The sequence below is a fragment of the Brachyistius frenatus genome, unplaced genomic scaffold (genome assembly GCF_029030835.1).
Source record: "Brachyistius frenatus isolate BFR_SWC_R1_liver_20210118 unplaced genomic scaffold, ASM2903083v1 Contig_80, whole genome shotgun sequence".
Lineage (NCBI taxonomy): Eukaryota > Metazoa > Chordata > Actinopteri > Embiotocidae > Brachyistius > Brachyistius frenatus.
The window spans coordinates 1062501-1083097 of NW_027210679.1; the positions used below are offsets into that span (position 1 = coordinate 1062501).

A 20597-nucleotide genomic window follows, 5' to 3' on the forward strand; every position below is an offset into this window, starting at 1 on the left:
ATTGACATCAGAGGAGAAGAAGACGAGGAGGAGGAGGAGGAGGAGGGGGGAAGGAGGGAGAGAGGGTCAGGAATGAAATAGGTGGAGGAAGTTTGTTCATTTGTTCGCTCGGTGCATCAACATGTTCTGATGGGTTTCAGGGGTGAAAAGGTGAAGAGACGTAACTGAGGAGCTTCTATTTTGTCTCTCCCCTCGTCAGCCTTCACCTTTCTTCTTCTTTTTTTTTTTTTTTTTTTTTGGTGCATGTCGAGTTTTGACATTTGTGTCCATCCATCCGTCTCGTTCTCTTCTTCCCCCTGTGTGACGTGAATCAAGTGGATGAGTGACTCAAGAGACACAAGTCTTTATCCACACACACACACACACACACACACACACACACACACACACACACACACACACACACACACACACACACACACACACACACACACACACACACACACACAGGTCGGTCGTGGCACGTCCCTCCCACTCTCTCGGCATTTTGCTGCATCACCGACCTGTTGCAGCGAGCGCTTTTGGTTGTTTCAAACGTCCTTTCTGCTTCTTTATTATTAAAAAATTTTTTCCTCCGTCTCTAAAAACATCCCCGTGTGGGTTCCCCATCAGTGTTCGTTAACCTTCTATCAGTCGGGATGCACCTGCACGGCTGAGAGGATGAATCAGAGTGTGGGCGGCTGTTAATGTCCTCATTAGATGCCGCACGCCACTCGCAAGATCGTTCCTCCCGCTTCGAGTGGGATGCCGGTACGCCGCTCCGGGTGTCTGGAGTTTTGAGTAAATGAAACAGGAAGTGGGGACGGCTCGGCTTGTAGCCACAGCCGTCGCCTAGGCAACAGGGAGTGTCTACATTTGGTGTTGGCGTTGCCAAGTCGCAGAGCGGCTCGCCGTGACAGGTGGCGGAGCTAGAATCAACATCAGTGTTTGTCCTTTGATTTCAGATCATACGGAGACACATGGAGGGAAATCAGGAGCATTAACCACAGAAACACTCACACACCTCACATATGAACAGTTTGTCTCTGGGTATATTTAAACCCTCAGGTCCCCTCAGGTGTTTATTCTCTTTGAAATGTTTTGAGGAATGCCACCGAGGAGTTTTCTTTAGTTTCTCTTTTCTATTTTTAAAAGAAGATTATTTTTGGCACTTTGCGTTCATTCGATGGCGACGACAGTCGAACTGCAGATAGGAAACATGAGCGGCGAGACAAGATATATGAGCTGCCATAAAGACCCCTCGGCTAAAATCAAACCAGGGACGTTGCTGTTACACAGAACGCATCTCGACCCTGAGGCCACAAGGACACACAAGATTTTGTTTCACTGGCATAAAATGTGTTTCAATCAACAGCGAGGTGACAACAAAAAAAAACTGTAGATTAAGAGTAGGATTTCCCAAGAAATCTTAAAAGAGCGCTACGATGCACTCCTGAACGATGTTGAACTCATAATGGACCGTTTATACCATCATATCATCTTTTTGTATTCCACCACAACACAACCGCACCGCTGACACTTGAGTCAGAGATTTGGGTGTGTTGTGAAGATTCAAGTGACATCACCTTGAAGAAACCTATCAGATATTAGCCACCTCCCACGTGGAACCACAAAAAAACTGCTCGCTTTTATATTTGTAAGTCTTTAAAACCCGTAAACACTTTGACGTGAAACATCAGCGGAGTTTTCTTTAGGCTATTAGGTCACCTGGGCAGCACAGATTTCTTTTCATCATTAAAATAACAAATACCAACTTCGGAGAGAAATTCAAAATGACCACAAAAAAACAAAACAATCCGTGTAGAGTTGGGTTTCACATCATTTTTTTAAGTACCGACCCAAAATGTGTTTTAAAAGTTAGATACTTTGTCAGATTCCTGAGGAGATTTACTTTTCCTTTAATCCTATTTTTCTGGATCTAAATCAAGTTTTTGAACACGAGATACTTTATTTGGTTCCTCATTTAAAATCGATGCATTGAGGATGTTGGTAAAGTTTGTGTTTAATGTTCATACTCGAAGGGTGCAAGTCATTATTCTCAATATTGATTTATATGAAGATCAGTTTTTCAATTCATGAAATACCTGTTGAGTCTTTAAAATGTCAGAAAACTTTGAAAAAATGTCAGCCAGTGATTCCCGAAGCGACAGGTGCCGTCTAAAATGTCTTGTTTTGTCACGACCAACAATCACCACAAAAAGATATTTCGTTTATTGCCATAGAAGACTAAAATAACCGCATTTAAGAAGCTGTAATCAGAAACCCTTTGTATTAAAAGATCACTCGAAACAATCTATTATCATATTGTTGGCGATTATTTTTCTGTCAGTCAGATAATCACTGCAGTTTTGCCATAATGCTGAAGCTGAGGTATCAGCATTTTTTTTTTTTTTTTTTTTTTGGACCTCAGAGGAAGTACGGAAACGCACGTTGGCACCAAAACTGAAATAGATTCCAAACAATGCTCAGCCGTAGTCGAGAGATATTTGTTGTGCTCGCTGCGCGTGTTGTCTGACTACACGCGAGCAGGGGATTTTTTTTTTTCATCATCATTACATATGGTGTATGTCATCTTTTGTGCATTCTCACCTCTATTTTAAAAGCCCACACCTAGTGACTCACTTCTTCTGCCTGGCACATTCGGCCGTCCGCATTCTTGTCAGTACCTCCTACAAAGCGGCAGGCAGCCTGTCAGCTAAAAAAAAAAAAAGAAGGAAAAAAAAAGAAAAAGAAACGGCAACAAGAGAACAAGTGGGATTGTTATATAAATTGAACACTCAAACACTTCAGAAGTTCAGGCTGCCTCCGTCGCTGCGCCGCTCGGTACAGTGGGCCGGCACTGCGGGCTCGCAGGAGGCTCTGTTGTTTTTTTTTTTTTTTTTTTTTGGATTGTTGGTATGGGTGTCTGGATGAGGGTCAGCGGGAGAGAGTCAAGTTACGGTTCATGAGTGCCGAATGTGTTTGAAACTGTATAGCCACTTCATGAGAAATTTATATCCTCGCTGATATTATAAACAGTCCTCGGGCCATTTTTTTTTTTTTTTTTCTGTCTCCACTCGACACGCCCACACACTCACCGAATCTACCGGGCCTCTGCAAAAAAAAAAAAAAAAAAAAAAAGGTTTAACACCTCGGCTGGAGCTGCGGTGGAAATGTCGGCCCGTTGTTATGCATCTTTTCCACCTCAAATTACACGGAGTCAGCTTTCATGCGATATGAAGGCCCTGGTCCCCTTTTGTGTTTATGTAGGTCACACTTCTCAGGGCAGTCTTGACATTATGATCTCAGGCAGGCCGCAAGCCGTCCTCATACTCAGGACCGGGGCAGAGGCTGCAGCTAAATATTATTTTCATGATCCATTAATCATAATTGATCAGTTGTTTGGTCTTTGATATGGTGAAAAATGTCATTCAGTGTTTCCCAACGCTACAGGTGCACCTTAAAATGTCTTGTTTTGACCCGAACAACAATCGCAACCAAAAGATATTCCACTTTTTTGTCATTTTGGACTAAAGGAACTCGAAAATATTCATATTCAAGAAGCTGAATTCAAAGAATTTTTCGCATTTCTCATTGAAAATGGTCTCAAATCGATTAATTGACGTTTGATTGATCGTTGCAGCTTTAGAAGGATACAAGCCTGAGTTTTAGGTGCAACACAAGAGAGCGGGCGTCCAATGGGAATAAAAGAAGAACAAACTAGTCGTCCGTTTAGACGGCAGACTGTCACACATGTAGACATGATGGAGTCCCACGAGGAGTTTGAGTTTGGTCTACTACACCTGTTGTTGTTCCTCCCCTTGGCAATCCCTTCCTCCTCACCTTTATGTAAACTCATTGTGCATTTCAGGGCTCCGCGGACTCCTACACCAGCCGGCCGTCGGACTCGGACGTGTCCCTGGAGGAGGACCCCGAGGCCCTGAGGAAGGAGGCCGACAGACAGGCTCTCGCCACGCTCGAGAAAGCCAAGGTCAGAGATCGGCCGGTGCACATCCGTCGCTCACGCAGCGCGGTCGTCATCGTTACATCGTTACAACCTGCACGTCAGCGTGGAGCTTTCCGACCTCGTTGAATCTCTCCATCGGCGTCGGAGGGCTCTGAACTCGCCGTGAGGGTGTTTGGATGCTGCTGCATCTGTGCGTATTAATATTCATTTCTCCCTTCACGCCTTTCAGACCAAACCGGTGGCATTTGCTGTGCGCACAAACGTCGGTTACAACCCCGGCCCCAGCGATGACGTCCCCGTGCAGGGAATGGCCATCTCCTTTGAAGCCAAAGACTTCTTGCACATTAAAGAGGTTTGAATATCAGAATTTCTATGATTTTTTTTTTTTTAGACAGTAGTTTCTGGAGTTTAGAGCACAGATTAGAGCTAAAGTTAATGAATTCAGGTGGTACGCTGTCCGGTGTCGGGGAGAGGATGCCAACAGCAGGGCTTCAGGCTTGGCCCCTTCTAGCAACTGGCAGGTGACGGTGGGTGGGAAGCCAGTGAGGGATCGTGCTTTGCTGAACTGCCTCCTTCTGTTTAACCCCCAGCCAGGCCACGAGTAGGAGTTGGCAGCAACAAAAGCTGCAGTGCTGTGAGAATTGGGTGCTCCAAATTTCAGAAAAAGGAGAAAAAGCAAATAAATAAAAGTAGCGCACTGATTTTTGTTGTTGTTGTATTACTTGGTTAATAGTGGTAAATTTTGTAGCTACAAATGCTCGGCATACGAAAGAATTTCGTAAGTTTTGTACTTCAGAAACTGTCGTGTATTTACAGTGTGTAACTAGTGGAAGGATTGCTGCTTTAAAATCTCACTGACGTAAACCAAAAAGCCCCCAAAAAAAGACAAAAGCCTTAAAGACGATGGTAAATGGTGCCGTGGACGTGCAGAAAACGCCGATGCATCACTGCTCGCTGATGCCCGGCTGTTTGTTCCGTGTGCGCAGAAGTACAACAACGACTGGTGGATCGGGCGTCTGGTGAAGGAGGGCTGTGAGGTGGGCTTCATTCCCAGCCCCGTCAAACTGGAGAACACCCGTCTGCTGCAGGAGCAGAGGATGAGACAAAACCGACTCAGCTCCAGGTGACAATAAAAAAAAATAAAAAAAACATGTCAGCGATACAAAAAAAAACAACCTCACTTCACAAAACAAGTCAAACATGAGTCACTTCTCACCCACCAGGCAACGTAAAACAAACCCAAAGTAGACAAAAGCTCTGCAGTGAATCACTATATTCCTCTGAGAAACTACTGTATATATATATATATATATATATATATATATATATATCGGTCTCTTTAGTCTCTATTTGCAGATACAATCCAAAAATATATGTTTTTTTTAGTTATTTAAAAATGTATTCTAAAAAATCTATAATAAACGAATTGGGATGATCGGATTATAATAAACAATAATAATGCTTGTTTTTTTGTTCTTATTATTTTCCTGAGTAACTTACATGAAGTTGTGCGCGTAGTTCGAAGCTTCTTCAGCTTTCTCCTCACGTTTTATTACCACGAAGGTCACATATCGCCTCGTTTACTGTAAATTATGATCATCAGTGTCCTCTTGCAGAACTCTGTGTTTGTGCCATAAAACACAAGTAAAAATTTTTTTTTTTTTAAATCCATTTTTATTACGATGTATTCACTGTAACGTCCGGCAGTAATGTGTGCTCTTCCTTTCCCCTGCTACAGTAAATCTGGAGGAAGCTCCAGTCTGGACGTTGCCACGGGAACCCGCAGGCCCACCCCACCTGGCACAGGTGAGGTCACAGGGTCTCCCTATCGAGTGTGCGTTTGTGTGGGCGCCAGTGCAATCCTGACCGAGCGAGCGAGCGAGCGAGAGAGAGAGAGAGAGATGAGACCGGCGCCTGATATTTAGATGAAGATTTTAATTGGCTAGCTAGTCAGGCATGAGGATGAGTCAGGCGCGTCTTGGTGGGTTGCCGCGTGAAGTGAAAGAGGTCTTGGGAGGTCTGTCATTAGCACACAGGACCAGACTGAAATAGAGTCGAGAATGGGCCGCACTCATTAAACTTGTTAAGTACGTCTGGCTGCTGTGTGTGTGTGTGTGTGTGTGTGTGTGTGTGTGTGCGTGTGTGCGTGTGCGTGTGCGTGTGCGTGTGCGTGTGCGTGCCAACCAAAGAGACAGCAGAAGAGGGAAGTGAAGATGAGGAAACATAAACAGCTCCGTCTGACTTGAAGGGGTTTTGTTCATCAACCAGAGCCACCTGGAAGTGAGGTTCACGCCTGTATGATAGAAACCACATCTACCGAGCACACCTGCTGAATGACAGTTGGACATTTTGGGGAAATATATTTTATTGGAGTCCCGTCAACAAGCGGACGCTTTAAAGTGAAGGCGCGATCTGCTCAGACCCCATTCAGAGGTGCTCCGGGACTCGGATTCTTTTAGCAGCGTGAACGCAAAACGCATCCTTAGTGCCACTGACGGACCACCTACTCGCCTGATGTCCTCTTTGTAAGCGGAAGTAATGATATCCATTCAAATTATTTATTACAGACGTACTCTGAGCTGTCCACTTGTGGTCGGGTCACTCAGGACCGTTGACTCTATATGAAAGTGGACGTAGCTTCCGGGTCCAACAAAAAAGCAACCATGCGGAAGTTTTCTTGAGCTGCGATACCACCGAGCGCCACTAGAGGTCGGTTCCAAAAAGCCTCCGGCTCCGTAGACTCCCATTCAACTTCTCTCAAGAAATTCAAAGTCAATACATTTTTTTTCCACGAGTTATTTCAATGTCGTTAGGATAGGATAGGATTCAAAAAGATGTCTTTTTGGTGGCGTGTCTGTTTGATTGACAGGCCTGTGGTGCAGTCGGGTTTACAGGTAGGTGGGACGTAGTATCGTTAGGTACCACAGCTGCGAGGTGGATTTTGTACCAGCAGAGCTATTTCCTCCATTTTCCAGTCTCGGCTAACCAGTTTTTTTTTTGCTCTGGAGTTGAATCGGTGTTCTCATCTAAACCTCCCACCAACATGTTTATTTCCCAAAATCCCAAACCGTACCTTTCAAAAGGAGACACCTCGCCAGTCCCGTCCACCCTCCCCACACCTACTACACCCGCATCGCCAACAAACAACAAACCTGCAAGCACACTTTATTCCCCCGACTTCCCTCCGAGCTCGGACTCCTTCTTCCCTTCCTCCTTGCTTTGTCTCACTTCTCTCTGCGGCCGCTCTTTTGTGCGCAGCTCTATCACATCTACACTTCACCGTTTTGTTGCTTTCTCGTCACACTGAATCCACTTTCCTCCTCTGCTATTCATATTATTACACCCTACATCTGTGCTTTGCTTCATGACAATCTGATGTGTTAAAATTCTCCTGTTAAAAATTCTTGTCGGTGTTATTTCTACTTTTAATCATACTGTGTCACTTTTTTTTCCATCTCGGTCGTGCCGTCTCTTGCAGTTTCCTCTTCATGCCTCTTTTCTTGATGCAGCTCACATTCTTCCTTCTTTTTATTCCCTCCCCCCCCCTTTTTTTTTTTTTTGCTTTCCTTCGTCTGTTATTTTCTCGTCCTCTCTCGCCTCACCTCGTCTTGCTTTTTTTTTTTTTCTTTCCCCCTCCTCCTCTTTCTCTTTCCTTCTCTGTTTTTTTGGGGGTTTTTTTCTGTCTGTCTCCGCACCGCCCCGCCGTCCCCCCATCATCATCAGCTCACGTGGACATGTCCACAGTGGCCTTTGACGTTGACCCCCTCGACCTGGATGCCGAGGAGCCCCCTGAGTCCCAGGGTGACCCTCGCTCCTCCAAGGGCATGTCAGGCAGCGTAACATCCCCCCAGGCCAACGCCCACCGACTGCCCTTCTTTAAGAAGGTAACATTAGGCGGCCCCGGGACGTCTCGCCTCCCTCCTCCTCCTCCTCCTCTTCCTCCTCCATCCTGCATCCCCCCCCCCTCCCAACCCACTCCTCCAACAAGTGGTCAGGTGTAATCTCTCCCTTCCTATCCTTCTCCTGTTTCTCACTAACTGCTCACAACAGAACCGTCCCTGTTGCTGCTGTAGCTGCCGAATCTTCACACTGTTTTTTTTGGGGGGGGGGTTTTGGGCGGGGGGGGTCCACAGTTCCTCTGAGTTCCTGAGCTCGTTCCTCTCGGCGAGGCGTTGAACTAACCGATACTCTCTGAAATGGCTGCTGCTGCTGAATGTCAGTGTGAATCTATGTTGTCTTTTAAAAATGAAAAAAAACCTGCTTTCGATCCATAAACAGCTCTCCTCCCAACCAACCCCCCCCCCCCCCCCCACCCACCCCCTTCCTCTAATCCTAACCTGTCAATAACTAAATGTGCTCTTGTGTTTTGTGCTTTTTTTTTTTTTTTTTTGGGTCTCTTTTGGCTTTTGTGTGGAATGGTGCTGCAGGTGGCCCGGCTAAACAGAAACAGAAGTCGGTGAGTGTGGTTTGTTCCCAACACTAACCTCTAACATTTCGTCCTTTTGCCGTTCCTTTATTTTTTTTTATTTTTTTTATCCTCTGTTGTCTCGTGTTTTCCTTCATGTGGTGGTAAAAAAAAAAAAAAAATCATTCAGCTGAATATTCTCGACTATCTTTTCATGCTTTTTTTCGAATACACATTAAGGCAAAAAAAAAAAAAAAAGAAAAAGAAAAAAGATATATTCACAGGATCATTTGTAAATCGCGTGTGACGCTTTTGTCATTTCCCCAGAGCTTGTGTCACAGCCGTCAGGGAGTTTGCAGATGCAGGTGCGGATCCATCCGAGGCCCCGTTAGTCAGACTGCTGCTGTAATGCATCCTGACATGCTTTCATTTTCATTTTTGACGGCTGCTTTGAGTGACAGTAGCCCACAATCAGGCCGGTTTTATGCTTTTCAGCCCGATTTGAATCATTCGTTAGGGGCTGCAGGACAAAGATGTGTTACGGTAGGAGGAAGAGAGACGGACTTTTACGTCGCAGTGGTCAGTATCACAGCATTGGCTCAATATTGACATGTTTTACTAACGTGTCAAATGCCAACTTAAACTCTTTTTTCTTTTTTTTTTTACATTAATTCCTTGGAACAAACTCAATTTAGGTTACAAAAATAACCCCAGGTTCAGTGAGGCCAATTTTTGACCCCAAAATTGAACAAAATCCTTAAATAACACCCCCCCCTTAAAAAAAAGAAAGTGTTTTATATCCTTTTTTATAAAAACGTGGCATGTTTAAGCCAGAGCATCTGAACAGCAGCAGTGTATAAGATTTGATAGCAGAGGAGCAACGAGCCGTAATATTGAGCAATCAGCTGTGTATTATCTACACCGCCGGCCGTTCCTTTTACTCACCGCTCTAAACTGGGCGCCGAGCTCATGTTATTCAAAACCAATGAGTAGTATTGTTATGTGCCGCGCTCCGGCGCTGCCCCCTTTTATAGACGAGAGCCATTTGGAAGCTTTTAAAACATGTATTTTTAGCCCGTGTGAATACAAATGAGGTGAAATGAGCTTCCGTCGCAGCGCTTTATGTAATGTAATGTAGAGGATCGGGACTCTCCAGCACTCTCTGCTGCCTGAAGTGCTGTGCAGCACCGCGCAGAGGGAGGGGGGGGAGGGGGGGGGTGTGTGCTGGGAATACAGATACTAAAAAGGAAATGCATCCAGTTTCATTGTTATTGTACCGTTATAGGACGAGTGACTGTTTTCACCCCATCCTCACTGGGAAGAAAAAAAAAAAAAAACATTTCGAAAGAAGACAGATGGATCTGTTGTACGTGAATCATTCCTTTCATGACTCACCGCGTACAAATAAGCCTAAAGTTCATGCGCTGCAGTATGGATCGTGCCTGTGCGTGGGTGTTCTGTACAAGTCTCCGTGGCGGTTATAAGAGTGTCCATTTTTAGCGCAAACGGCTCAAGGAAAGACGAGAGACTACAATACAGTACTGCGTGTAAAAGGCTCTTTAATATCGAGTTTTTACTTTTTAAAAAACATCCAGAAGTATATTTTAGAAAAATGACTGAATTTTGACTAAACGGCTCAAAGAAAGACGAAGACTAGGGTGCACTACTGTGTTTTAAAGGGCTCTTTTACATTTGTTTTTGTTTTTTTTACATCCAGAAGTATACTTGTGCTTATTTTTTAATATTATAAATGACTGAAAATAGGATGGAGGAAGTAAGTAATTAGATGTAAATGGGTGGAAATTAGATTTTAAATGGACCATTTGGGGAGAAAACACTGTTTCTTTTCATGTTTAATGGTAATAGCTTTAGGAAATTCAGGGACTCGTGTACCGTACTGTGTGTAAAGGGCTCTTTATGTCCAGTTTAGAATACATACTGTATGCTCATTTTGATTCTGAAAAACAACTAAAAACAGGATGAGGGAAGGAAGTAATTGAAAAATCCTGCGGAAAATTGGATTTTAAATGTACCGTTTGCGGGGCAAACACGGTTTCTTTCCATTTCTAGTATAATGGGCTCAAGGAAAGCCGCTCGCTAGTGTACCGTACTGTGTGTAAAGAGCTCCTTATATTCCGTTTTTCCTTTTAAAAACATCCACAAGTATACTTGTGCTTATTTTTTGTTGTTAAAAATGACTGAAAATAGGATGAAGGAAGTAGGTAATTAAAAATATCAAGGAGGACATTGGCTTTTGATTGGAACCATTTTGGGGGGAAAAACACTCTTTATTTGAATTTTAGTGTAAAAAGCTCCAAGGAAAGTCAGAGTCTACCGTACAGTGCTGTGCGTAAAGGGCTCTTTACGTTCAGTTTAATATACGTGTGCTTATTTTGAATGTTAAGAACAAGTGATTCAAAAAAAATACAGCTGGAAATTGGATTTTAAAGAGCGTCTTATATTTTCAAAGAAATCATTTCAAAATCCAGAGCAAACGCTGCGACAGATATTTTGTGCATTTGAAAATATTCTCGCACGCACAGATACATTTAGGAACAACAGATGTCTGAGAGTTATCAAAAAAGTTGCAGCCCAGATGTAAGAAGTGCATTTTCTGCCGTTTACAGTCGGTAATTATCTGACGGTTCGCGAGTCCAGCGCTGAAACATAACGAGCAGCGAAGGGGAAGAAAGGGGTGCGAGGAAACGTGACGTTTGTGTTAAGAGCCGCAAGCGCGGTCACGAGAGCTCTCCTCCTGACGCTTTAATTACCGACACTTTTAATTACGCGAGACTGCGGACTTTAAAGAAACAGAAGCCGCCGCTTTCGGGGAGAAATTGATCGCTGCCTCCGAACGGTTCGTAGGCCGTCAGTAAAACAAATGGACTCCGGCGTCGGGGGGGGGGGGGGGGTTGTTTTATTGTGTTGAGTTCATGTTGATTTATGAGTGACTGCGGATCTTGGTGAGCGTGTTTTTTTTTGTTTTTTTTGGTGTTGAGTGTTCGTTCAAACATGATACGACAACGTGAACTCACCCCGATTTCTGGTGCCGTTTTTTTGTTTTTCATCTTCCCACGGCTCAGATGGAGCACGTCCCGCCCTACGACGTGGTTCCCTCCATGAGACCCATCATCCTAGTCGGGCCTTCACTCAAAGGCTACGAGGTAACCAGAATATTATTTTTTTTTTTTTTTTTTTAATAAATAAATCACATTCAAAATGACATCGAATTCCACTTCCGGAAGTATGAGTTTCTTAAGTCTGATCTTCTTCCCTACAGGTGACAGACATGATGCAGAAAGCCCTCTTTGACTTTCTGAAACACAAGTTTGAGGGCAGGTAAGACTGAGAGCTCACAAGCCAGCATGCCCCCCTCCTCCCCCTTCCTCCTCCTCTCCCTCCTCCTCCTCCTCCTCCTCCTCCTCCACCCGCCTCCCCCCTCCGCTCTTCTTCGGGTTTCTTCTTTTTACAGTACTCACCCAGCAATGCGCCCGGATCTCTGTTTCAGGATATCCATCACGCGGGTGACAGCTGACATCTCGCTGGCCAAACGTTCGGTCCTCAACAACCCGAGCAAGCACACGATCATCGAGCGATCCAGCACCCGCTCCAGCCTGGGTAAGACCGGACGCTGCCGTCAGCCACGGACCGGACTGGACAAAATGCCTTTCAGACAACAATTAGGGTTTTTAATTTTTGTTTGTTTTTATTTGATCTTATTTGACAGACCACAGAGTGGAGATCTGACATTTTCTGTTCATCATCATCTTCCACTATCTGTGTTTTCTGCGTCTAAATTGTTTTATGTGTCTTACTTTTGTTGATTTTTTTTTTTTTAGACTGGTCGACAGACTCAGTCCACTACCGAGGATGTGAAGTCTTTTTTTTTTTTATTTTTTTTTTATGGTTTTGTTTTTAGAAAACGCTGGATAACGTCCTGAAACAGCAAAAAAAATAAAAATAATAATAATAATAATAACGCATTTGTTGCTTTACACTAGCAGGACGGAGGATGTGGGACTGACGCATATTACCAGCTCGGCTCACTGATGTTTTTATTTTGGACAACAATTGGCTCTCGGCGCCTCAGACAAACAAGCCATCAGACTTCAAATACACACGCTATTTGTCAGTGGAAGGAATTCGTGGTCGGCGTCGTTGCTTTTCATTCGATTTAAAGACAAACATGGAAGATCACCCGACTTATTGTTCAACGCCATTTTGGAGGCAGCGTCGCTCGCAGCTTCAAGTTTGATTTGAAACTGACATTTAACTCAATCAAAAATACGTGTAAAACCGCATGTTTATAGTCAAAATACGGCTGCAGGAGTTGAGAGTCGGACGTGTAGCCGCGCCCAGCAGGTGACATCGTACCGGTCCTCGAGTTACACCTCTGCGTCACCGCAGATTTTCGGGGAATTTTTTGTTTCCTTCACAGTTTGAAAAACTTTAGGATTTTAGGACACTGGTTTACAAAACAGTCATTTCTACCGGTCGACGTACTAAGTTAGAGATGATAAAGACGGACAGGACGTGTCTTTCAGGCAGCGTTTTACATCATCCGCAGACCTGAAAGTGTCATTATTATTCCCCCCCCCCTCATTTTTATACCTGCTCTGATTGCCTGAGTCTGATCTGGCCTCCTTTCTCTCTTCATCCTGTCTTCTCTGCCCTTCTCACCCATCCTCCCCAACCCCTCTCCCCCCCCCTCCCCTCTCTCTTTCTCTCCCACCAACCCATCCTCTCTCGGTCCACTGTCTTTTGATTCAGACGTACTGGGTACGTATGCTCTCTCCTCGCAACAAAACAATGAAGCCTCACCCTCCCTCCCTCCCTCCTCCTCCTCCTTCTCCTCCTCCTCCTCCTCCTCCTCCTCCTCCTAACTATACTCATCGTCTGCCCGTCTGCTTGCCTGTCAGTTTCTCTGTTCCTCATACTTCTGTGTGACAGCCTGTAGTCTCCAGAAAAAAAAATAAAAAAAAATAGAAAAGGAAAAAAAAGATTCACAAAAACCCCCGAGCAGCAGCCGGAGGCGATCTCGTGGGCGCGCGGCAGAGAGGGGAAGACGGTAACTTTTCCCACCCGGCTGTCACCGACACGCCGCGACCTATACTGTCGTCCCCGCGCTACGCGCCGCTGTAGAAGCTGGAGCTCGCCTCGCCGGGACTCGGTCGAGTCGTGGCGTGGGAGCAAGTGTCTCTCTGCTGTCGAATCGGAATTTGCAAAAAAAAATAAAAATAAAAAAAAAAAAAGTCCCAAGTCTTCGTCGAGGTTAATGGAAAGCTGGCCTGCTGTTTCTTTACGAGAGTTAAAAGTTCACTGTTCCTTTTCAATCTGCAGAGACTCCAGCTTTAATTCTCTCTCCCTCAGCCCCTCTGGAGGACTCTCTCTCTCTCTCTGCAGATTACCTCGCCCCCCGTTATCTCTCTCTCTCTCTCTCTCTCTCTCTCTCTCTCTCTCTCTCTGCCGGCGGGTTGGCAGCGCTCACACCTTTTGGAGGCGCTGAGGTTTGACCAGACAGGCGAGGAACACTCGCCGGTTTTTAATCTCTCTCCCTACGTAGCTAATTTAAAAATAAATAAATAAATAAAGGGGGGAAGTGTGTTCGAAATGTTCAATAAGGAGCTCGTACAGGCCGCTGCTGAGGAACAATGAACACAAAATGCCATAAACTCGAGGGGTTCACCTGATAGAGTGATTACTGCTGTGCCTATTAGTGCTAACACAAACTAACGTTCCACTTCATTTGTTTAATGAGGGGTGTTTCTTTTTCTTTTCTTTTTTTTTTTTTTGTGTGTCGTTGTTTCTGTTTTAGTTACGTGGTGAGAAATTGTGCCCTCAGTTATTTCCAAGTACCGCAGGCATCTCATTCTCAAGTGCCTCCTTCCTTCCTTCCCTCCTTCGTTCCTGCAACTTTAAAAAGTTGGCAAACAGAATGAGGATGCGGCTGCGCTCCATTTAGCTGTGCATAAATGGAACTTGAACTGTGGTCCCGATCCGATTCATACGCTTGGAGCTGGGTTTTTTTTTTGGTTTTTTTTCTCCTCTAAAACCTCGACATGCATGAGTCAGCACTAACGTGTCGGTTGTGTACTTGTGCACAAAGTGAAGGAAGTAAATGGCTGACGTTTGGTGCTCTGTCTCTATCTATGATTGTTGGGTTTTTTTTTTCGCCGTCTCGCTGTATTAACGCGTCGCTATCTGTCTCCCGGGCCTTCAGCTGAGGTGCAGAGCGAGATCGAGCGTATCTTCGAGCTGGCCCGCACCCTGCAGCTCGTCGCTCTGGACGCAGACACAATCAACCACCCGTCTCAGCTGGCGAAGACCTCCCTGGCTCCAATTATTGTCTATATCAAAATAGCCTCACCTAAGGTATGACGTCATCACAAGTCACCAAATAAAACCCTTTCTTTTTTTTCTCGGGATATATTGTATACATGTCGTCTCCCCGCAGGTTCTCCAGAGGCTCATTAAATCCAGGGGGAAGTCCCAGGCTAAACACCTAAATGTGCAGATGGTCGCAGCAGACAAGCTGGCTCAGTGCCCACCCGTGAGTTTCGCTTCGCCACTTGGACTCTTCGGCAATTCTTCGACTTTCTGTTAAAACGTGAAGAAGAATCCACTGACTCCGGTTCTGTCCAGTCAACAACACGCTTGTTCTGTCTCCGCGCAGGAGCTCTTCGACATCATCCTGGACGAGAACCAGCTGGAGGACGCCTGCGAACACCTGGCCGACTACCTGGAGGCCTACTGGAAGGCGACGCACCCGCCGAGCAGCAACCCCCCCAACCCGCTGCTCAACCGCACCATGGCCACGGCGGCGCTGGCCTCCTCCCCCGAGCCCGTCTCCAACCTGCAGGTACAGGTGCTCACCTCCCTGCGCAGGAACATGGATCTGTGGCCTGAACTGGACGGTGCCGTAACCGGCGTGGGGAAAGAGGAAGAACACGCCCTCTGAAAGTCCAGCAGCGAGAGAGGGAGAGAGAGAGAGAGAGAGAGGGAGGAAGGAAGGGGGAGTGGGAGGGAGGTGTGTGTGTGTGGGAGGGGAGGGGGGAGACGCCGGCAAACTCAACCCAAACCAAACTCAGCAGCCTGCTCTCGTTACCCTGAAGGACGAGTGCCATTAAATCCTTGTTTATGCTGTACATAGAAACACATTTCACACACTGACGGCGGAATCGACACACACGAGACGTTAAAACCACGTCGATCTCAGCAGGTCAGCGTTTCCTTCTTTAAAAAAAAACTCCAAAAAAAACTGTGAAAGCAACTCAACTCAGAAGCACAAGGAGTAGTAACCTTCTGCCCCCCAACACACACACCTTCGTCCATTTCACTGTAATCAGCAGTAATAAATAATATATACTGCCCCCCCCACACACACACACACAGCATCACCACCACCACCACCACCACCACCCTGCCCTCTTCTTCAGCTCCGCGGCCTCCTTTTCTCCGCCACTTTTTTTTTTTTTTTTTTTTTCCTTTTTCCTCTCTGTGCGGCTGAATCCAGTTCGCCTGGCCTCCTCCGTGTTGCCATGGTACCGCCCCTGAAAACAGCAAGTCATGTCCGCCTCTTCAAATAGAAACGCTTAGTTTGGTGGAGGCTGTTGCTAACACTCTGTCCGGTTTAATCAATGTAACCGGACGGCGGAGCTGCAGAAATACTAATCGGGTTTGTTTTGTGTTGCTCTGTTACTACTGGCTACTCGTCAACAATAAAGAGCTGCATGCTGTCAAATGTATTTATGGTCTTTGAACAGTGCGGCACCCGAGTGACAGCGTTCACACAGGAAGTCATTATCGAGCAAACAAAACTAGTTTCAGAAACGGCGGACGCACGAGCTTCAGCTGCACTTTGCAACCTGCTGGTATTTCTTGATTTACGTCAAACTGTTTCAGTGACGACATGGTGTCATGCAGAGCCGAGGTAGTTGTGTAATCAACTGGTGGTCGTGGACGTAAAGCTGCTTCGTCCTTGCGATGAGCTCGATCGGCCAGCAGATGGCACCGTGGTGACGGCTCATCTCCTGGAATAACTGCTCGGGTTTGTTTCGGTTTGCAGGCAGATGTCATTGAAGTTGATCAAAACTAATCAGTGTCCACTAACTAAGTTATTATTGTATGTGTGTGTGTGTGTGTTGGAATTATTACGTGATTGTGTGTGAATGCACTCTGCAAACATGGATTGTGCGCCACCGGTCGATTATCGACAAGCTTCTTGACCTCGTAACGTGTGAATGTGTTCGTTTCGTTTGCTCTCTAAACCACTCACAGTCCCGCTCTGCTTGTTTGTGTCTCTGCATGTTTTTTTTTTTTGTGTGTGTTTTTTTTCGTGTGGCACGTCCGTGACTCGCTGCAGGGGCCGTACCTGGTGCACGGTGAGCAGAAGCGGGAAGGGCCTCTGACGGAGTGCGGCGGGAGCGGCACGCTGCACGACTACCAGACGGACGTGGCAGGAAAGCCTCAGCAGCAGCAGCAGCAGCAGCAGCAGGCGTACCTGCGCTCCTCTCGCGGCCAGCTGCGAGGAGGCAGCGGGCGAGGCCTGTCGCGGCAAGACACCTTCGACTCGGAGACCCAGGGCAGCCGGGACTCCGCCTACACCGAGGCCGGTGACTCCTGCATGGACATTGAGACCGACCCCTACGAAGAGCCCGAGCCCTACCGAGGTGGCGGCGGCGGCGGAGGCGGCGGCGGCGGCGGCAGCCGCCTCCACCTGGCGCAGCATCACGGCCGACAGGCCTCCTGGGAAGACGAAGGCGCCGAGCCGGACCAGGAAAACCTGAACCACCCTCCGATGCCGAGCCAGACGCAGCCGCATGGACGTGCCAAGCTGAGGGAGCGTTACTGCCAGGACCCTGTGGACACGGGGGCCAACATGAGCCGCAACAAGAACCAGGACGACTGGGGGAGGGACGTCTACATCCGCTGAACACTCGCCGTAACACCGAGGGAAGGAAGCTACTGGACCGACCGAGGACAGAGGGAGAGACGAGGGGGAGGGAAGAGGAGGGGCAAAGTTCTGGGGGGGGGGGGGCGGTTCAGCGGGGACTGAAGTGTGGGTTTGGGGCCACGCCAGTCAGGCTAACAAAAAAACAAAAACAAATCTGTTTACATCCCAGTACAATGTAAAGAAATACATCAACTGCCAGATGCCATCTCAACAACCTTCTTCTTGCAATTCAATTTATTTATGTTTAGAAAAGATAATATTGGTCTGTTTTTTTTTTGTTTGTTTCCTATGTTAATACTGCATGAATATCATGGATTTCTATACTGACAGCACGAGGACAGTAGTTGTTACGATTGTAAACCGTATGACTCGATCTCCTTCAGTTGTAGAGTGTGAGGGCTGGTTAGAGCTGTCGTCCGTCATGTCTGTCCTCTGCAGTCTTAAACAGGGTCTAATGTCAGCGTCTCCCGTGTGTGTGTGTGTGTGTGTGTGTGTGTGTGTGTGTGTGTGTGTGTGTGTGTGTGTGTGTGTGCGTGCGTGCGTGCGTGCGTGCGTGTGTACAGTGTCAAGGGGTTTCTCTTTACCTTAATCTCACTCAGTGCTTTTGGCTTTCAGGGTTTTCTTCCCATTCTGAGATCCAGAAGTTGCGGGTCTGTCAACCTCCAACTTTTCTTATCACCCAGACCTTAAAAAAAAATTAAAAAGAAATAAAAGCTGGTGCAGAAGTTGCCATATTTGAGAACACGCAAATTTATCAGTGTTGCTACACTCGTGTCAGAAAAAAAAATACACTCCAAAGATGTTTACTTCTTCCCTGACCCGGTTCAGACACTCTACCCGACTGTACACGTCTGACCCAGTCTTCCCATTTCTGTATTTTTTTTTTTTCTCCTCTCTTCCTCTTCTTCACGGGTGCTGAGGTGCACCTGCAGTATTCACTCCTCTGGGTTTTTTTTGTTTTTGTGTGTGTGTTGTTGTTTTTTTTTCCCCCTCTGCACGGTGCAGATTCAAAGCAGCACTGCAGCTGTAGTTGTGTGAATGAAGCGTCCTGCCTTAGTCGCTCTCGTCCAAAAAAAAAAACACAAAAAAACAAAAAAAAACACCATTATTTCGAAAATTAAAAAAAATCCAATCACAAGTGCCGGAATGTCTCACCAAGCCATGTCCACCGCTGCCACGGTGGGATGTCTTAACTCTTGTTCACACCTGTTTTCATACCACATCTGTGTCTGTCCGTGTCTCGTGGCTACTACAGCAGCGTTGCTCATCTCTGTTTTTCTTTGCGCCAGCTTCGTCGTCTGTTTTTCCAGAGTTATATATTAAAAAAAGAAAAAAAAGAAAAGAAAAACAAGTACTGGCGTGTTTGTGCGGTTAATCACTCCCAACTTCCGCCCGAACTGCTAGCTTTGTCTGATATTAAACTACCACTCTCTTCTTACTCTTGATTTTCTGACTGAATTAATGTTGGTTTTTTTTCCTGTGAACATTTGCAATTCTTTTTTTCTTTTTTTTAAATCTTCAGTCCTTGTGAGGTAGTGAGAGGAGTATCAGGTGGGTAAGGGGAGGGGGAGTGGGGGAGTCTTTACTTGGTTATCTATGATGGAGAATCCATGAATGTCTTCGGTGGGCTGCTTCAGGCCCGCACCTGTCTTCAGTTGAATAAATAAATATTAAAATAATGATCAGTAAATAATGTTATTGTTGCGTTATCGCAATTGTTTAAAAAAAAAAATTAAAAAAAATCATTATGAAATATCATGTATCATTGGTGCCTGATTGTAGCTACATTTTGCTTTTTTCTGCATTTCATTTTTAATCTGTGGATAAATTCGTATTTTAATTAAAAATTTAATCAGAAAAAGGTCAACGTGTCGCTGAATTGATGCGATTATCGGACACGCGCTGCGTCGTAAATGACACAGTTCCCGTAGCACACTAATAAATAGTGCTCTTGCACATAAGGACTCTTGTGTAGTGCATGAATTTTGACAAGGTAATGCTGTTGCCGTTCTGTACTGACAGGAAATAACCGCCGCATGTGAACACATCACCTGCAGCTTTCATTTATTTTACCCGGAAATTAACTTTTGTTTTTTTGTTTCCTCAATAAACGCACTGATTCTTCTAGCCGGTATCATCATCATCATCATCATCATCCTGATCCTGGTACTTGCAGTCCGCTGCATGTTTCTCTACTTGACAGTGTGAAGGCACTTATGCACTCAAAAATACACCCTGCGTTCAAGTATCCACACTAACGTACTATTTAGTATGCCCCAAAAAAAAAAAAAAAAAAAAAAAGTGTCAGTACACAAGTACGCCAACAGACTCAAAACCTGCACGTGTACACTTCATGTTCGCCCGATGCTTCAGTTTATTTCTCTCAGGACATATGCAGAAAAAGTTAAGTCCATCAAATACAGCTTTTCTTTCCTTTCTCGAATTGAATTCACAACTTCCTGTGTAGTTGCATTGTATTAAAACGCCCTTCCTGTAGAACCTGTCCGGTCGTGGTGCTTTCAATGGGTGTAAACCTTTAAAAACAAAAGATCCGATTGTTTCAACAGCAACAACAGCAACAACAACAACAACAACAAAAAATGGCTTCCAAGGACAAATATCTTCCACAACGTTTTATTACTTCATTGTTTCCTCTGTGGCGTTTGCAGGAAGTTTCAACTCTCCTCTCGGATAGCGACACATTTCTCGCCGAGCATTTCGTTCTGTGATGAAACTTACGTGAGACGTCAGGAAAAAGTGCAATTCAGTCCAGGATGTGGTTTTGAAGCGTTCTTGTCGTATCATCGTCTGCATCTCGCTGGTGCTTCCGCACGGGACAGAACGAGCACCCGGTTACTTTAAAAAGGTCACCGTGGCCCTAACATCAAACGACAGCGAGCTGTGGTTCACGGCACCAAACAAGTAACACCTGGTGTCACTACAGCAGTGTGACTTTTACTTTATTATAAATAAAAGCCCTGCAGTCAAAAGTGGTCATCGTTTCAGTGGGATATTATCATGTCTAATTCAATCATTCTTATCATTACATATCAAACCAGCAGCATATTACTGTTGTGCCTGGTTAATGTGGAGCTCATTTGAACTGTTAGACAGACAAGTGATAAAAGAATAATCTTATTTTTGAGAGAGATGTTCTGTTTTTGAGTTAAAGTGAGCGTGAAATTGAAATATTTACACACAGAAAAATACTTTTTGAGGGCTGCTTTTGAGTGAATGGCTCCCAATCCTAAGAGTTGAAGATGAAAAAAAAAAAAAAAGAAGTTTCAATTATG

General features: G+C 45.5%; 1 protein-coding gene across 4 annotated transcripts in view; it reads left to right on the forward strand.

The window, feature by feature from the left end:
* The window catches only part of cacnb1 (calcium channel, voltage-dependent, beta 1 subunit), a 33821-nt gene extending 14390 nt beyond the window's left edge, over positions 1 to 19431 (forward strand). For 2 of the 4 annotated variants that reach the window (XM_069709121.1, XM_069709124.1), the window contains 13 exons: positions 3851 to 3970; positions 4176 to 4298; positions 4933 to 5069; positions 5685 to 5752; positions 7670 to 7830; positions 11435 to 11515; positions 11632 to 11690; positions 11860 to 11969; positions 14572 to 14723; positions 14806 to 14901; positions 15025 to 15210; positions 16714 to 17833; positions 17868 to 19431. In XM_069709121.1, coding sequence (XP_069565222.1) covers positions 3851 to 3970; positions 4176 to 4298; positions 4933 to 5069; positions 5685 to 5752; positions 7670 to 7830; positions 11435 to 11515; positions 11632 to 11690; positions 11860 to 11969; positions 14572 to 14723; positions 14806 to 14901; positions 15025 to 15210; positions 16714 to 17283 — 1863 coding nt within the window. In that variant the 3' untranslated portion in view covers positions 17284 to 17833; positions 17868 to 19431. Of the gene's footprint in view, positions 1 to 3850; positions 3971 to 4175; positions 4299 to 4932; positions 5070 to 5684; positions 5753 to 7669; positions 7831 to 8373; positions 8403 to 11434; positions 11516 to 11631; positions 11691 to 11859; positions 11970 to 14571; positions 14724 to 14805; positions 14902 to 15024; positions 15361 to 16713; positions 17834 to 17867 lie in introns of those variants that run through there. The other 2 variants (XM_069709123.1, XM_069709125.1) reach the window with 2 other exon arrangements.
* The last annotated feature ends 1166 nt before the right edge of the window (positions 19432 to 20597 follow it).